This window comes from Arvicanthis niloticus, chromosome 16 (genome assembly GCF_011762505.2).
Source record: "Arvicanthis niloticus isolate mArvNil1 chromosome 16, mArvNil1.pat.X, whole genome shotgun sequence".
Lineage (NCBI taxonomy): Eukaryota > Metazoa > Chordata > Mammalia > Rodentia > Muridae > Arvicanthis > Arvicanthis niloticus.
Genome location: NC_047673.1, coordinates 17,987,221 through 18,005,603, shown reverse-complemented (window position 1 = coordinate 18,005,603; position 18,383 = coordinate 17,987,221). Strand labels below are relative to the sequence as shown.

Below are 18,383 nucleotides of genomic sequence, written 5' to 3'. Positions count from 1 at the left end.
TGTTTATCTGGCACCTTTAGATTTGCTAGGTTTCAGGAAAGCATTGTAGGAAGTAGTTATTTCAGATAAACTGCTCAAAGAAGGACCTCATAGGTAAAGCGGGGTGCATTTCAATCCCAGCAGACTACCCAGTCTTCATGTCGTGCCACATGGCCTGTGGTCTGTGATGTGTGTGGCTGATGTAACTTTCCTTCCAAATTCATGGTTTACAAAAGAGCTGACTGGTAATTATGGTCACTCTTCACTGGGACTCTGAGGCGTGGTGACCTACCAGAACCACCTTTTCCAAGGGCACTGATCTGCACCAGTGAAACATGCCACTGCTGTCCAGCATGTCGTCATTGTCCCCTGGGTCGTTTGGTATGAACCTGAGCAGAGAGAGTGGAGAGAAAGTTCAGGAAAGTAGGGTGATAACGCTTAGGTCGGGAGTCATAGCTCATTGGCCAGCGTCAGTCACATGGCTCATTCTAACACTAAGGGAGCTTGGGGTATATTGATGTATTTCCAGTGAGACACAAGTTGACAACCCAAAATTATAACCCTTAAAGTACAAAACATTTCTATCTCTGCCAGGGACTTTGAAGATCTTTTCCTGTGTTTTATGGTTGAAAGGCAATAACTGATAAATTGTAAAGCTTCCGCTTAAGGCTTAGGTAGAAAATGCTCTTGCTCGAAATACCCAACTGTCGTTCCCTCCCATATATGGACTGGTGGGACACAGCAAATTAGGTCCAGAGAAATATGAGAAGCAAGGTGTGAGGTAGAGAGAGACCCCTGTGGGAGTGTGCACGGCTGGGACCACAGTCAAGGCTGAATTCAATGGCCAAGAGAACGGAGAATGGAGCAGAGCCATGATCGCAGAACCGGGAGAGGCAAATGGAATCTGAAACAGACAGGTCAGTAAAGTTGATCACCCACCCCACTGGAGCACCTCTCTCGTGGTCAGGATCATGGGACAAGCAAACACAGCCGTGACTGGATGCAGCAGAGACAGAATCCAGCAGGCAGGGAGAAGAGTGAGCACAGGTTGTGGGTGTTCTCGCAGAAAAAGGCCACAGGACCCTGATGTGTCGATTGGGCATGTTTGCCCTCTCCCCACCCCCACCATTCCTAGCCAAGCAGAGATGCAGGAACAGCAAGGAGGAGGTTGAGTGTGGTGGAGGCTGAACCCCATCACCGATGAGGAGAGTGAGAACAGTATCGGGAAAGTAGTCCAGATCATCGGCAATGCTCACCAACTGTCTACCCCACCACTTGCAGGAGGAACAAGGAACCAGGACCAAGGGACACAGATTGGGCAGCACAGACTGTGCACAGCCTCCACCACACGCTGGGTTTTTTTTTTTTTTATATGACCATATCTTGCTTTAAAATTTATTAACAAAAGAAATGAACTAATTGTCAACCTTAAAGATATCAGTACTTTTCCAGGCGTAGTGGTTCAGACTTCTAATCCCAGCACTCAGGAGGCCGAAGCAGGGACATTTCTGTGAGTTCAAGGCCAACCTGGTTTACACAGTGAGACTTTGTCTCAAGACAAAACAAAACAAAATAAAAACAAAACAGGTATGTGTCGTTCCCCCCACCCCCACCCCTGTGATCTGTCTGGAGCAGAGTGGGATGTGTTCAGGAACCCCAGCCTGATTCAGGACAGATGGATAAGGATACCTCTTCTTGCATTTGTGCCTTAGGCCATTCCTTGTTCATCACACACTATAGGAAAATTAAGGGCAAAGACCTTGCCTGTCACCATACAGCATAGCTTGGGTGGAGGGGAAGAAACCCAGAGGCCTGTGCCCCACTAATATGAACAAACAAGTGGTGGATGGGAGAGAAAGAGAAGCAAATCCATGTGTGCAGTGAGGAGAGGCAGAACTGGAGATGTGAGGGTGCTGAGGCACGGCCTGATGTGAGCAGCCTGCACAGACACCAAAGGCCATGGTGAGGTCCCTGGCCTGGGCTGCTACTGGTGGCCATGTTGATGTCCGAGGGCTGCACAGAACTGGCTCTGCCCTGTGCCTGGGCAGCGTGGAAGAACTAGCCTCACTCCTTGCTGGCTGCACTTGGGAAAGCAGGACCTTCACTTTCTGGGCAGTAGAGCAGAGCTAGCGCTGGTGGAATAGGTAGGGATGAGCCAGCCCACAGGAGGGCATGAGAGCCCGAGAGTGACCCCAGACCTCAAAGGCTATGCAGTGGTGTGGGCACAAGAGCGATAGCTCCAGCTTTCCCTGACCCTCACTACCTGCGACAGGCAGGCAAGCCTGCCCCACCTTTTGCCTGGGAAAAATGGGAGAGCTGGCCCTAGCAATGTGGATGCAGGAGAGCTGGCGGTCGGTACCCAGGCCTAGATCTGGGCCCAGCCCAACATCTACCCCATTGGTGAACTGCCGGAGCGTGTGAAGAACTAAAGCTTCAGGACCTCCATGACACAGGGCAACAACAGGATATCAAAGAAAAGCTTGGTGAGGCTCCAGTATTGATAATGTAGCCAAAGCCAGAGGCTTCAAACCAGACCAATGACTCATTGTGTAAGCATTTGCAATAAAACTGTTTGTTTCTAGTGAAGTTTCTACATCCAGACAGCAACAGGCACAATGCCTACTTAACATAAACAGTGCTCAACAGACACCTACTTACCAACTATCTTTAAAGAGTAAAAGACCCACATCCCAATGTCATTCCTGTTTGGCTTGGGAAATAGCGGGACCAAACCTGAATGCTTGAGCCACCATGTGACCCCTTTCCTTCATCTAATCCTGTGTCCTTCTCCCGCCAACTAGTGCATCAGTTTCAGAAAATGCTCGGGGGTGGGGGGGGGTGGGGGGGGGTGGGGGGGAGGCAAGAACGTTCTCACAGGCTTTGCATGTCTCTTTGCATGTTTGGTATCTGAGATATACGAAACATTATTAATTATTGATATCATCATTACTAATTCAGACTCATGTCACCCATTTTCCCAAGTATAAAACTGATCACTACTCCAGGCCTGATGACACAGGCCTGTAGTCCCAGCCACTTGGAGGCCTACAACAGGACTACAAAACCAGGTAGGGGAGTTCAGTGAGATGCTTCTCAAATAAAAAGTGTTTCTTGAAATGGAGAAAGGGGGTGGGGGCCAGAGGGAGGAGGGGAGGAGGGGAGGGAGGAGAATTCGCAGTCTTGCAACTGAAATATGAAAAAAAATGTGAGAGAGAAAAAGAGAGAGGAGAGTGAGAGCGAGAGCGAGCGAGCGAGCGAGAGAGAGAGAGAGAGAGAGAGAGAGAGAGTCGGGGTTTTTTAAAAGGGGGGCCAGGAATATTCTAAGTGGTACAGCATTTGTCTAGCATATGCTAGACCCTGGGTTCCATCCCCTGAATCAAAGCAGAAAGTGTATCACAACACTGAGGAATGCTGGGAATCTGCTTGGGGTTGTTTTCTTGTTATTGTGACACACTTGGCTAACACCCTTGACTCTGCCATAGCTCATTGCCTGGCAGTCATCTGCAGTTTTCTCTGAGTTCACCTTAGATTTTCTGTGAGTGTGAGCATTTACACGTCCTTGAGGTACACCCATTTTCTCCCAAAGGGCAGGATTGCCTTCTTTATAAGATATGAACCTCTCTGGGTGAGGTGTCGAGCCCTGAGAGGCAGAGGCAGGCAGATCTCTATGAGTTCCAAGGCACTCTGGTCTTGATACTGAGTTTCAGGAGAGTGAAAGCTACAAAGTAAGACCCTGTCTCAAAATAAAACAAACAAAAACCGGCAAAAAGTGTGAATCTATTCCAGTGTGGACAGAAAAAGATACATGTCACTTTTTTTTTTTTCCCTTTCATCTTTAATCTCGGGTCCCACAGCTTGTCCACTGTGACGGAAGCTACAACCAAAAGAATTGTTTTGAGATACCAACTTCATTCACTTTAGCCAAATATTCAGGAATCAGATTATCGGATCCTGTGTGTATTTTATTTTCGAGATACTTTCATATTGTTTTATATCGAGGTTATAGAAGTGAAGTTCTTACATACTTAATATCATGCAATCATTTAAAAATCTACCACATTGGTCATATATTATAATGTCATTATAATCGTTTATGTTCCATTGATAACATGAAATTTACCCTTAGGTGATTGCAATCTCAGTCGTTAAAGATCTTCCTAGATGATTATTCTTGCTAAGCTGGAATGTTGCATACATAATTACAGAGCTAATTTTATCAAAATTAGGAATGATAAACCTTTTAGATTGACCTGCTGTACTGGCTGGTTTTGTGTGTCAATTTGACACAAGCTGGAGTTACCACAGAGAAAGGAGTCTCCCTTGAGGAAATGCCTCCATGAGATCCAGCTGTAAGGCATTTTCTCAATTAGTGATCAAGGGGGGAGGGTGCACTGTGGGTGGTGCCATCCCTGGGCTGATAGTCCTGGGTTCTATAAGAAAGCAAGCTGAGCAAGCCAAGGGAAGCAAGCCAGTAAGTAACATCCCTCCCTGGCCTCTGGATCGGCTCCTGCTTCCTGATCTGTTTGAGTTCCAGTCCTGACTTCCTTTGGTGATGAACAGCAATGTGGAAGTGTAAGCTGAATAAACCCTTTCCTCCCCAACTTGCTTCTTGGTCATGATGTTTGTGCAGGAATAAAAACTCTGACTAAGATACCTGCTTTTTAAAGGCAACTAAACAAATCTTCCTCCATTTTGCTGTTGTTATGGCCTGACACCGTCCCCATCACCACGACAGCATAGCTGTAGCCATTTTGTTAAATGCCTGCCAGCTATTTCGAATTGTTGCCCTAACATGCCTGTCAGTCACTGACACAGAAAAATAACTTGACTCAGAGTAGGGTTATGCTGACCACATACCCTGTTTCGTTCTGTATGTTCTGAATGTTCTATATGAGGTTTGCTAATCTTAAGAAATTCCACAAAGCTTATGTAGGACCCATCGACATGAACTGTTATGTCGAAAATATCTTGAGTCAGAGCTGAGCGCCGGTCAGCCCTTCCTGCACGTAGGTATGAGCTCACTGTGGTTTTTGTGACTGGCGCTGAAGAATGCTACTAATAAGCCAAGAAGCCACGGTTATGATACTCATGCTCTGTTATCACAACATTCTGAAGTTCCCACATTCACTATCTGTCCACCACCACCCCTTTACCTTACTCAGGACCAATCAGCTTAAAGGTCAGCTGATAATACTTTCCCTAGTAAGCCAACTGCTCCTCTCCTTGCCCTTTAAACTTTTGACCCTGGTTTTTCCTATAAAAAGTTTACCCTGAGAGCAATTAGGCTTCTGAGTCCTTTTTGTGGCCATGAACGTTCAGTATTGAGATGTGCATTCAACAAATTAATCTTGCTTAATTGAGATCAATGTTTGTATGGTTTGAGTGGCGATTCCTGAACCCCCAACACTTCCTGGTTAGTAAATTTTTTTTCTTTGCTCTTGAGATAAGGTATCATGCAGTTATGCTGACCTCATATATACTGTGTAGACAAGAATAACCTTGAATTTCCAATCTTCCCAAATGCTAGGATTACAAAGTGAATGCCAACATGTCCAGTTTTATGTGGTGCCAGAAACCAAGCTCAGGGTTTTGTACTAGGCCAACCTAGCAGTTTAGCCACAGGTACATATCTTCAGGTAGTAATTTAAATATACGGATGTGTCAGGGGCAGCCTTGTTTATACACTGAAAGCCTAAAATCAGCAATAGGCCTAAGTCAGCCTGCTAACACAAATTCTTGGGTCTCTGTGGAAAAACACTGAAACAGATAGCTATAAGATATTGTAAACAGGCAGATTTGGTGGAAATTTACCAGCCTGGATGAGACCAAGTAGTCATGGGTCTTGTGGATAGTCATAGACCTTGGGTAGCCTTGGTGGATAGTACTAACTTAGAAAAGGACAAGTGCATCATAGGTGGAGTCATAGTGACCTGTCCCTTGAACCTTCACCCAGCTGATACCCTGTTCTGGAAGATATCTGTATTCCCCCCAATACCTGCGCTCCTGCGTCATCCCCTTCCCCACATCCTGACTCTATGTGCCTATAACCCCTGTGTGAAAAAAGTAAAATTAGCGGTTTGATCAGCCTATAGACAAGCCACTGTTCTTTGGGTCTGCCTGTTTCCCCCTTCTCTCTTTCAGGTGACCTCTCTGGACCCCTGTTTAATGCCCTGCTGGCCGGACACTGATGGAGAAAAAAAAAAAAAAAAAAAAAAAAAAGAGCAGAGGAGGGGGAATTCTTTGGTTCCATCTTGCGAGTTTAAAAACTTAGGCAATCTCTGTATCAATTTACCAGAAGTAAGAGTTGATTCATAACAAAAATGCTATCTGGGAATAGCTAACAAATTAGCTCTAACTTTTGTTATGGAGCACCTGACAGATGACCTGAAAGAAAGTTGGGCGCCTAATGTTGAGTTATTACTGGCACAAATATCTGAACAATGATAGGAAAAAAGTATGATGTAGGGCTGAAGCAGAGATGAATTCACTTTGTAAACAGCAACTCCATTGGTCTGTAAAGGAACTAATAAAGCAAGTGTTTCAATCCAAGTCGAATTTGAGTTGCTGAGTGACATAAGATATTATATCCTGGGGTCCTTACCTGGTGTTTGCAATGGTGACGGAGCTCCCCTGCTCTCTTGAAACAGAAGTGTGAGTTTCTCTTGAACTAGAAGTGTGAACTTCTCTTGACAAAGAAGTGTAGATTTCTCTTGACACGGAAGTGGGAATTCCCGATGACATGTGAAATTCCGAAACATTGGTGCGTTTGTTTTTGTTCATGCTGGTGTCTATTACCATGATGGTTGGTGCTGCAAGGACACAGCAACCTCAGTGAGTAGGCGCATCATCTGTTGTCTCCTTACCAGGGACTTTTAAACCATTCCCCATTGACTGTCTAGGAAGACTCTGGAAATCCCTAGCTAGTCTGAAAGGGATAAATCATAGCGAAGTCTTTGGTTCCCATCAAGAGCAGTGGTTCTCAACCTTCCTAATGTTGTGGTGACCCCCTAACCATAAAATTCTTTTCATTGCTATTTCGTGACTGGAATTTTGCTACTGTTATGAATCATAATGTTAACATCTGATATGAAGATAGTCTTAGGTGAACACCCTGTGAAAGGGTCGTTCAACCTCCAAAGGGGTCGCAACCCACAGGTTGAGGACCACTGTTCTATATACAAGTCCACCTGGCACGTGAGAGTAAATGTCTCTGAGTTATTCCTGCACCTTAGTATCTTTTCCAAGGGGCAGAGTCTGGAGTTCCTTTAGAACCCTCAAAACATAACCACACAAGCCCTCCATCTTTCTGCCCGCACTGGTCATGCTCCAACTCACTATTGTCAGGTATCACCTTTTGAGGGTCCTTTTATTAGCTATTTAGGCTTTTTACTTTGTTTGTTTGTTTGTTTTGTTTTTCAAGACAGGGTTTCCTTGTGTAGCCTTGACTGCCCTGGAACTAGCTCTGTAGACCAGGCTGTACTCAAATTCACAGAGATCTGCCTGCCTCTGACTCCCAATGGCTGGGATAAAAGGCATTTGTGCCTCTCCTCCCCGCCCCCCCCCCCCTCCAGGCTTAATTTAAACTTATAAAGAGTCTTAATCTTCCAAGGATATGTCTCAAACTGCTTGGGAATTTCCACATATTGTAGTAACATATTGTAGTAACATAAAAACTAGTAATTTGGGCTGGAGAAGTGGCTCAGCAGTTAAGAGCGATTAAGACTGGTCTCCTATATGTCCTGAGTCTAATTCCCAGCAACCACATACATGGTGGCTCACAACCATCTGTAATGGAATCCAATGTCCTCTTCTGGTGTGTCTGAAGACAGTGACAATGTACTCGTATTCATATAAATAAATACATCTTTTTAAAAGACTAATAATTTCCTCTTATGCAAAAAATGAGAAGGAACACACCATGACTTTTAAGGATGTTCATGAGGAGAAACACAAGACATTTGAAATCAGTAGACTAGATGAACAATATTAAGATGCTGTAAGACAGGAAAAGTAACATATGAGACATGTTTTTCCTGCACCCATATGCTGCTACTCAATCGTGCCAATCTCTTCTTGAAACTCTGTTCAACTTTATTGATATATGTTATTTATCTTTCTGTCCATAAATGTCTTTCTATGGCTGACAGTGCACAAGTAATCATTTTCTCATATTTTAGGACAGACCAGTGGAATGGCTTCCTGCTCTCAAGGGTAAACTGTTAATATTGTGACACGGTTTACTAGTGCTTTCCAGTGTGTGCCTTAAGGAAGATTTCTATATAAGCCATTCTGGTGCTGTAAATAAGAATGGCCCCCATAGGCATAGATTTGGATGTGTGGTCACCAGGGAGTAGCACTATTAGGAAGCTTGGCCTTGAGTGTGGCTTTGTTGGAGGAAGTGTGTCACAGGGGTGGGCTTTGAGGTCTCAGATGCTCAAGCCAGGCCCAGTGTCACTCTCTTCCTGCTGCCTGCAGATCCAGATGTGGACTTCTCAGTTATCTCTTCAGCACCAACCTGCCTGCATGCTGCCATGGTGTAAGCCAGCCCCAGTTAAATGTTGTCCTTTATAAGAGTTGTCATCATCATTGTGTCTGTTCACAGCAGTAAAACCCTAACTTAGGCAACAATTACACACCACAATAGGGGGGGGTTCGGGGAATAGATATGAGACCAGTGAAGGCTGAAAGAAATTAAAGACTTACCATTACAGCTATGTACTACCATTATATACTAACATTTTAGTGTCTTTCTTTTTCTTTGTTGAGGAATTTTCAAAGGGTTCAAAAGAGAAAAATTGAGTTTCCTAGAACACATGCATAATGCTTAATATATTTCCATCTTAACATAACCTAGACTAACCTAGGAGACAAGGCTGGAGACATACCTGTGAGCACTGATGTAGATTAGGCTACCTGAATTGGGAAGACCCACCCTAACTGTAGGTGGCCCGATGCTAGGGGCTGGGGTTGTGGACTGATTAAAAACAAGAAATCAAGCTGACTGGAAGCATTCATCACCTCTCTGTTTCCTCACTGCGAACATGTAGCCAGCTGCTTCACCATTCCCACAGATAAGATTTCCCCACCACGCTGAACTGTCTCCTTGAATGGTGACCCAAGATAAGTCCATCCTTCCTGCCTCCCTCCCTCCTTCCCTCTCTTCCTTCCTTAAGTTGTTTTTTCCACAGCAGTAAATTACTAACAGGGAAAAATGGTACGAAGAAGTAGAGTCATTGCTGGGCTAAACCTCATTATGTATTTTTTAAGGCCTTTGGAATGGTTTGAGGGAAATAATGTGGAAGATCTTTAGACATTGGGCTGGAATATAGCTTAATGAGAACTTCCGGTGGGAGAGGGGAAGACAAGAATGCAGAGAAATGTGAACAGTTAGGCCTAGATCATGTTTCAGAGGGAGCAAGAAACATGTTTCAGAGGGGCTGGAAAGATCCAAGATTGAGGGAATCATGGAGTCTTTGCCATGCAATTGCAGAGAGCCACCAGGGCCAGGCTTGGAGTCCCTGCAAGGATACCCTGAGAGCCACTGTGTGTTTTTGAGATGTCCAAAAATACCTACTGCTGTCACAATGGCTTGAGAATCTCACGTGGAGCTCTCCTTAAACCCTGTTACATATCCTTTGAGTTTCCTTGTTAAGTGTTCATAAATGGTTTTCATATAAGTCTTTATCTGTCCTTTTGTCTACTGAACAGCTGGTAAATGTATTCGTGGAGATTTTTTAAAAACATAAATGCTGTATGTGTTGTTTTACACTCTAAGACAGATCTAAATAATGAAATTCACAGCCCTTTCATTTATACATCGTCTAAAAGTTATTGATCCCTGTTGTTAATATATGCCTGATTTTATGTACATGCATGTGTAGGCATGCATGTATATATAACCATTTTAAGATAAATTCTGACCACTAGAAACAAGTTTTCAAGACACCATTTTTTGACTGCTAAGTATGATTTGTTCTTTTTTCAAGGTCTTTATCTTTTCAAGCCAAGATAGGATACAATATAAAATGGGGAACAGGAATGATCTTTGGGGGAAAAAAGAGATCAGGAGGCTGGAGAGACGGCCCTATGGTTGAGAGCACTAGCCACTTGTCTTAGGGTTTCATTACTGGGAAGAGACAAGATGACTGTGGCAACTCTTATAAAGAACAACATTTAGTTGGGGTAGCCTGCAGTTCAGAGGTTCAGTTCATTATTGTCAAGTCAGGGAGCATGGCATGTGCAGGCAGACATGGTGTAAGAGGAGCTGAAAGGTCTCCATCTTCATCTGCAGACAGCAGAAGGAGACTGTGTTCCTCCCTGGGCAGAGCTTAAGTGTAGGAGACCTCAAAGTCTGTCCCCACAATGATACACTTCTTCCAACAAGGCCACACCTACTTCAACAAGGCAACGCCTCATAATAGTGCTACTTCCCATGGGCCAAGCATTCAAACACATGAGTCTATGATGGTCATACCTATTTAAACCACCACATTGTTCTTCAGAGGATCCAAGTTTGGTTCCTAGCACCCATTCTATGCAGCTCACAACTACCTGTACCTCCAGCTTCCAGGGAATTCGATGCCCTCTTCTGGCCTCTACAGGCATGGCGTGTATGCACACAGACACATGCATGTAAATAAAAGTACCTCTAAAAGCATTAGCTTGTCTAAGTCTCTTTGAAATTCATTCTCTCAGCTCTCTCAGCCTGTAAAGGAGTTGAACTGGGCAGCTAGGAAGTCTTTGTTTGTTTGTTTGTTTGTTTTGCTTTCCATCTTAAAAAAAAAAAAACAAGACAAAACAGTCACCGAATCCCCAGTGGGAATCACATGCCTTATTTTGGCCGGGTTCCAATGGTTCTTCTCTTCTCAGTGACAGCAGTCCCTCTCCCATCCTTGAGCAGACCTCAGAAAATGGGTTGACAACAGGTGTAAACTGGACTTACCTGTGAGTTGTTGTCGGCTCCTGCTTTTGCAGCTGCATTTCCCAATTAGCTCAGGAGTTTGCACATCTCGGTGACAGTTGGAGCAGTAAAAGAAAGCTCTGGGGAGTGAGAATAAATAAAGAGTGGCAGTTAACACCAAGAAGGTGCAATGCTCACGCTGCCTGTCTCCCATTAGGTTCTGCATGTTTCCCTTCATAAGCAAATTGCAGTGTGGTACCTTTTGACGTCTTTGGAGGATTCTGCAATGAAGAACCCTAAGGTGTCCTTATTCAGCCTCACTTGGGATGATGGATTTAGTATCAGAGTGCTGGAAATAGAAGAACAAAGACCCACGTTTTCCTGCTAATATCTGTAGCAATCTTTGGTGTTTCATGCTATCATTAACAAGGGGTTCTCCAAGTTGCCATATTCATAGATTTAAGTCTGTTTGACTGCCAAACACAGTGGGGAAAGTAAATTTGACTACATTTACTCTGCTGATTGCTACTAAATAATGCTGAGGAGCCAGGGAAGAGCTTGGTTGCTGAGCAGAAGGGACACTCCTCCCTTGGATTGGGTCATGAATCTGAGATGGACTGACTAACCCAGGCGCTTGATGGCTTGTTGCCTTGGCAACCATGACAAAGTGGGCATGACCATATATTCTGGAAATGCTAGTGGTATCCATCCCTGGACCAGCTGCCTTTAAAACAGAACTGTATCTGATCAGGTCTAGGGTGTAGCTCAGTGGTGTAGCACTGGCCCTGCAGACTGTAGACCCAGGGTTGGGTCCTCAAAATATAACCATATTCCACATGACCATTTTCTAGTGAGAATATAGCTCAATGCCAGTGTGCTTGAGCTGGGGTCCCAGTCCCAGAACCACAATAAAACAAAATAGGTGAAATTATCACAGAAGCACAACTAATTATCAAGGTGGAGTTAGATGTTTCTCTTCCTTCCTTATGGCTTATGTGCTTGGAAACAGTCCTAAATTTTACCTATGTTTTTCCTTGATGAAACACTGTGCTACAGGATACCCTGCTCCTTGGTGTGGTGATTTGGGTGAAAATGGCCAAATAGGCCCATAGGGAGTGGCGCTGTTAGGAGGTGTGGCCTTTTGGAGTGGGTGTGGCTTGTTGGAGTTGGTGTAGCCTTGTTGGAAGAAGTGTGTCACTCTTGCTTCCTGCTGCCTTCTCTCTAGATGTAGAACTCTCAGCTTCTCCGGCACCCTGTCTGCCTACGAGCTTCCATGCTTCCCACCATGACAATAATGGACTAAACCTCTGAACTGTAAGCCATCCCCAATTAAACGCTTTCCTTTATAAGAGTTGCCATGGCCATTGTTTCTCTTCTCAGCAATAAAATCCTAACTAAGATGCTCAGTCTCACACATTGTTCCCTGTTTATCAGAATGCCCGAATGCCCTGTCTTTAGCCCCCACCTGACCCCCAAGAATACATCCAGTATGGTGAAACCCTTAACTTTCTAACCCTAAATTCTTTCATTTCTGATAATGCATTCTTTTCCTTCTTTAAAATTTACTTTTGCCAGGCCTGGTGGCACATGCCTTTAAATCCCCTGAGTGCTGACTCAGGAGGCAGAGGCAGGTGGATCTCTCTGAGCTCAAGGCCCACCTGGTCTACATATCGAGTTTCAGACCAGCCATGTAGGAGTCTATGTCAAAAAATGAAAACAAATACATAAACAAATTTACTTTTCCCCTGTTCACTTTGGAAGGAAGGCAAACCCTAATTCTGGTTTCTTCTGTTGTCAGGAGGTGTTCAGAGTAAACTCAGAATGAGAAAAATCCTTGTGTACAGACATGGGCTCCAAAACAAAAGCCTCTCACTTCTGCTGAGAGAGGCAGACCACTGCTTTGGCAGATCTGAGACAATGTAGGACATTGGTGAATATTTACTGAGACTATTAATGAGGGTATGACTGGTTTTGACTTTCTAAATGGATATGGATTTGAATATCTCCATTAGCAAGCACATGTTTAATGTATCCAGGGGCTTTTGGCCAGCTCCTTTTGTGGGGGGTGGGGAGAGATCTTTGAGTTCATGTTAAACATCTATTTCTTTTTTCTTGGCCTTTTGGTAAAGGTCGAGTGTAAATATCTACTTATAAAGATACTGTCACAAAATATATAGATACTTGGTCCTAACCAAAAAAGAAGTGGCCCAGTAATAACAAAAATATACCTGGTTCTATTTGCAAGAACTCATAAACTTATTTTATCTTGTTTTTTGTTTTGTTTTCTTGCCTTATTTTTTATTTGTTGTTTTTGTTTTGGTTTTGGTCTTGTTTTTGTTTTTTGTTTTGTTTGTTGTTGTTTGTTTGTTTTTGTTTTGTCTTGTTTGTTATTGTTTTTGTTTTGTTTGGTTGGTTGGTTTTTTGTTTTGTTTGTCTTGTTTTTGGTTTTGTCTTGTTTTTCGTTGTTGTTTGTGGTTTGAGACGAGATCTTGCTCTGTAACCAGGTGTAGCCTCATACTCATCTCCCTCAAGCTTTCGGGTGCTACCCTACCGAGCTACAAATTCATAAGTTACAGGTTCTTGGGAAATGCCAGTGGTCTGATAATCTCCCCTCTCTCCTCCACCTGCTCTATGAATGGGAGTGAACCTCCCCTCCACAACAGAAATAGAAACCCCCTAAAGCCCTGAGAAGCTTTCTCAGTACCAACAATTGTGGAAGAGGGGTTTGTGCTGGATGGCGATCAGCATGAGGTGCATCTTCACAAAGCAGATCCTAGAAAGGAACACAGAGGAGTCATGAAAAGACAAGCGGAAGGCTGTTCTGCATGAACATAAGCAATCCTTTAAGCTGGTGAGAAAACCATGAGAAGAAGTCACTCCTAACTATAGATTTCCACGTGACATTGAATACACCTGCCATACATTTTAGCAAGAATACCAAAAGGGATGGAGGTGAAATTGTCCTGCATGTGGCGTGAGGTGCTAGTGTCTACAGGAGTGGTTCTCAACCTGTGAGTAGAACTTGGAGGTGGACTGGGGGGTGGGGGGAGGGAGGAGAGAGGAGAAGGGTCAAATGACCTTTTCACAGGGGTGACACATCAGCTATCATGCATATCAGATATTTACATTACAATTCATAACTAGGCACACTGATTCTAGGTAGTACAAAATGGAATTTAGGGGCCTGGTGAGATGGCTCAGCAGTTAAGACTGCTTTTCCAGAGGTCCTGAGTTCAATTCCCAGCACCCACATGGTGGCTCACAACCATCTGTAATGAGATTGGATGCCCTCTTCTGGTGTGTCTGAAGATAGCTACAGTGTACTCACATATATAAAATAAATAAATCTTTTTTTAAAAAAAAATGGAATCTAATTTGTCATATGCCTACTATGAGCCAATTATTCTAAATGTTTCTATGTATTTCTCAAATATCAAGAATTCTACATGAAAGCCAGGGTTGTAACTCAGTGGTAGAGCATTTGCCTCACACACTCAAGGCTCTGGGTTCTATCTCTTCTCCAGGGCCTTCCTAGCCCCCAAATCTCACATAAGAATCATAATTCCTAACTTTACAGACAGAAAATGGAAAATGAGAAGAGCCGAATGTTTTACAAACAGACTGTGCATCTAGTGTGTGTTAGAACTACAACTGGATATCTAGGACAGTTTGATTACAAAGCTTCTGTTCCAGCAGTTCTCAACCTGTGGGTCTTTACCCCTTAGGGGGCTGAGTGACCGGCCCTTTCACAGGGACTGCCTATGACCATCAGAAAACACAGATATTTACATTACAATTCACAACGGCAGCAAAATTACAGTTAGGAAGTAGGAAAGAAAGAATGCTATGGATGGGGGAAGTCACCACAACATGAGGAGCTGTATTAAAGGGTCGGTCGCAGCACTGGGAAGATTGAGACCCAGTGCTCTAGAGGCACTGATTTAACTGCTCTTACATCTCCAGAGTTTGGACTGGAGCCTGCCTATAGAACGTGTCCCATCAACAGTATAGGATGAGGGCATTTCATGAAGAATGGGGAAAGGGCTTCGCTTAACATACCGGGAAACCTGAGGAAATGTCATCCCAACGAAGTCGTTGGAGAGGCGTTGTGTCAGAATTTTGTTCTTCAAGCCATTCAAGAAATATTTTTGCCAAGGATGTTTAGGAAAAACCTAGAAAACACAAATCATATTGTATTGAGTATGTTAATAGGAGAAGCCAGCGTCATAACACAGGCTGCTAAGTACAGTTTCCACCACATGTAGCCTTCAAAGGGGAGACATGTCGTCGTGTTCACGTGGAACAAAGTTAAAGGAGGGATGAAAACTATTCAGCGGCGCTCAAGATGATTCGGACGCCGCACCTTTTAGTTTCTTCCCACATAGCATCGTGAAGGAGAATTTCTGGAAAGAAGCTGTATCTGCAGGGCCGACTGGCTAGTGAAAATGTCAGTGCCTGCAGAGGGTTTAGAAGATTGCAGCTCCAGAGCCTACTTACAGTTTCTCACAAGCATCCCAAAGAGCCACGCCTTACCGACCTCTGTGTCTGACCTAACTTCCTGATAAATAAATAAAGAAGAATGGAAAGTTTTAACTTAATAAAGCCCTATTCTCTGCCAATTGAAGGGTTCAGCAAGCTATCCGACAGTAGCTGAGGCCTGTAGCTGAGATTTCTCTGCCTGCCTGTAACCGCCTCTTAGGTAGTTTTGCCAATGTGGTATTTATTTATTTATTATTTATTTATTTAATGCACATTGGTGGTCTGCCTCCATGTATGTCTGTGTGACAAAGTCAGATCCCCTGGGACTGGAATTACAGACAGTTGTTAGCTGCCATGTGTGTCCTGGGAATTGAACCCAGGTCCTCTGGAAGAGCAGCCAGTGCTCTTAACCACTGAGCCATCGCTTCGGTGTTGCCAATGTCTTGATTTATGACTTTCCTTGTTCTAGTCCTATGAAAACTCCATAAAACTGCTTCCATACAGGAACATAGAGTTTGGGGTCACCTAAATCTGTGTCCCTGGGCCCTAGTCACTCAAATGTGGCTCTTGAATAAACTCTCTCTCATTCCCTTTGAGGTAAGAGCTACATTTTTAAGTTAACGACATCCAAGTTTTCATGTTAAATTGGAATTATTTTCTCTGGCCCACTGCTAATTTTAGTATGGTAGACTTACCATTTAGGTCGTGTGTGTGTGTGTGTGTGTGTGTGTGTGTGTGTGTGTGTGCTTTGTTTTTAAGATATTGACAGTATATTGGAGGGACAATATGGAACCTTAAGTTGTCACTCTGTAAATATGGCAGCTTAAGATTGACTGTGATTAACTGATTATTAAATGACTTTCTACTGAAAAATCACATGCCACGAAGGAAAAAAAGTAGCTGTGCTTCTACTCACGTGAGAACCCTTCACAAGGTTATAGGCACACGATCAAGGTTGATAATGATGTGGTAACCCAGGCCAGCAGAAGGTTTCCAGAGAAAGAATTCACGGTGGATGGCTTTTCTCCAGTGTTATACTGGGGCCCCTAAGCTACACCCTAGTTCTAGAATGATCCTAACAAAGCTGAAGACCACCTGGGGCAGGTTGCTGGAAAGCTCTCTTAGGATTTCATGTAAGGCCCATTCCTCATCTCACTAATTGCCACCATGTGAGCCCTGCAGTGCTGTCTCCACAGATCGTGACAGATAAAGACAGAAACTTCTAGGTTCTCTAGAGCAACTCTTACTATGGAAAGAAATGGTAAGCTCAGACATTCTTCTTGTGGTTTGAAAATCACCCTGCTAAAACTGGTCACCTATTCCTGATCATTTGGCTTCCTTTCCTACTCCTTGCCTCTGTCCTGAGGTTTGAGTGAATCTCCTGTTCTTTTCCACTCTCTCCAGGAGCATCAGTCACCAGGAGGGCAGGCCATTGATGCCTCGGCTACTGAAGAAACAGGCCTAGGGGTTTTAGTCTGAGTGACTTAGACTTTGGAAGGATAACCATGTTGATGAAGCTGAAAACTCAGAAAGGACATCAAGAGGCCAAAATGAACTTAAAACAGAACAATCTGGGGATTCACATAATCCAGCCAGGGTGAATTTAAACTAAACTGAAGTGGAAGTAATATTCTGGGCCTAGAAGCAACAGGACTGTTCTTCTGTCTACAATGTCTCACAATAAAATTACTATAATTAAAACACATGACACCAATTCAAGACCCTCTAATATGGGCACTTAGGTGTTTCACACATGTTCATGCAATGCCTGGAGAAAACTGGTTGTAAGAAATATGATTTTCATTTTGCAGATACAGAAATGAGGTCAGGGAGAGCAAGTGCCTAATTAGAGGCATATAGTGCTGCACTTTGGCCATTTTCTGTATTTGTGAGCCTAAGTTTGTTACAAAATGTACCACAGACAGGACTGGCAAGCCCTGCCCTGATTCTACCCAGTTCACATTTCATCTTTTAAAAACATGGAGACCACAAATATCGCCTATGTTCTCAGAGTCACCTCTTGGTGCACATTGACATGGGATTGTGTTTAATGGGGGTTAACAAGCCTATGTCAAATAGCAAAGAAATACAGAGGTAGGGTGGGGTTTACATCTGGACTGTGTTGCCATAAAGGAAACAATATCTTCCGAAAGGATTCTCATTTCATTTGTTTTTTCCAGTCCTGGCTGTTGCAGTCACAGTGATCGAGGAGGACACTGAAGTCTGTCACTTGCCCTGCATTCTGTACAAGGCATCTGGGCCATACAGTCACCACAAAGTGAAGACAAGACAAGACCCTGCCCATCACAGAAGCATCCAGGCCCACTCCCTACTGCCTGGTGCTCTCTTTCTTTTTATCTCTACATTACATCTTCTTATTTTCAGAAAGAATTACTGGGGGAAAAAATGTGTTTCTGTAAGAGTTAGCGAGCGGTCTGCCAATCTGAGCGTCTTCTCACACTCTTGCTCTTCCTAAATAACACCGAGAGAAGAAAAGATGTAAAAATCTGTATTAAATGAAGGAAATAAAGTCCAGAGAGGCCAAGAGGAAAATTGGAAAAAAAAAATTGAAGTAGCAAATGTGGAACGAGAATGAAACGAACAAGAAGGCAGCTCTACAAGAGAGACAGGAGACCCTGCCACCTAACCCAGGAACATTCATGGAGAACACACTTGATAGCCACCCCGTAGAACTATAAAAAGCAAACCCAGTTTGCCCCTTATTTTGTCCCAGTCAAAGGATCTATAGTCTAAGGTACGAAGTGGTGGGTGGATACCCAAACATCAGAGACAAATAGTCTGATGATTCCCAGTGTGCCGTTCACTTACTATACGACCAGGTTGGTTAGCTTTTCCACCCCCACACCCCCTACCCGGGTGTACTTCCTGGAAAACACCACTGAGAGGCAACAGGTGACATAATAAACACTTGATTGATGACCACTGTTCCTGTTACTGAATAGATTTTCCCTAAAGTAACCTATAAAGTAATTAGATTTTAGTTATTATTTATATCATTTCTATT

At 43.7% G+C, this 18,383-nt stretch overlaps 1 protein-coding gene across 1 annotated transcript in view; it reads right to left on the bottom strand.

Moving 5' to 3' along the window:
* The window catches only part of Kcnu1 (potassium calcium-activated channel subfamily U member 1), an 82,787-nt gene that overhangs the window by 24,338 nt on the left and 40,066 nt on the right, over nucleotides 1–18,383 (bottom strand). The window contains exons 15-20 of the mRNA XM_076913956.1: nucleotides 14,939–15,051; nucleotides 13,584–13,652; nucleotides 11,139–11,228; nucleotides 10,922–11,019; nucleotides 6,581–6,788; nucleotides 272–368 (exon numbers count right to left, since the gene is read on the bottom strand). Coding sequence (XP_076770071.1) covers nucleotides 272–368; nucleotides 6,581–6,788; nucleotides 10,922–11,019; nucleotides 11,139–11,228; nucleotides 13,584–13,652; nucleotides 14,939–15,051 — 675 coding nt within the window. The remainder of the gene's footprint in view (nucleotides 1–271; nucleotides 369–6,580; nucleotides 6,789–10,921; nucleotides 11,020–11,138; nucleotides 11,229–13,583; nucleotides 13,653–14,938; nucleotides 15,052–18,383) is intronic.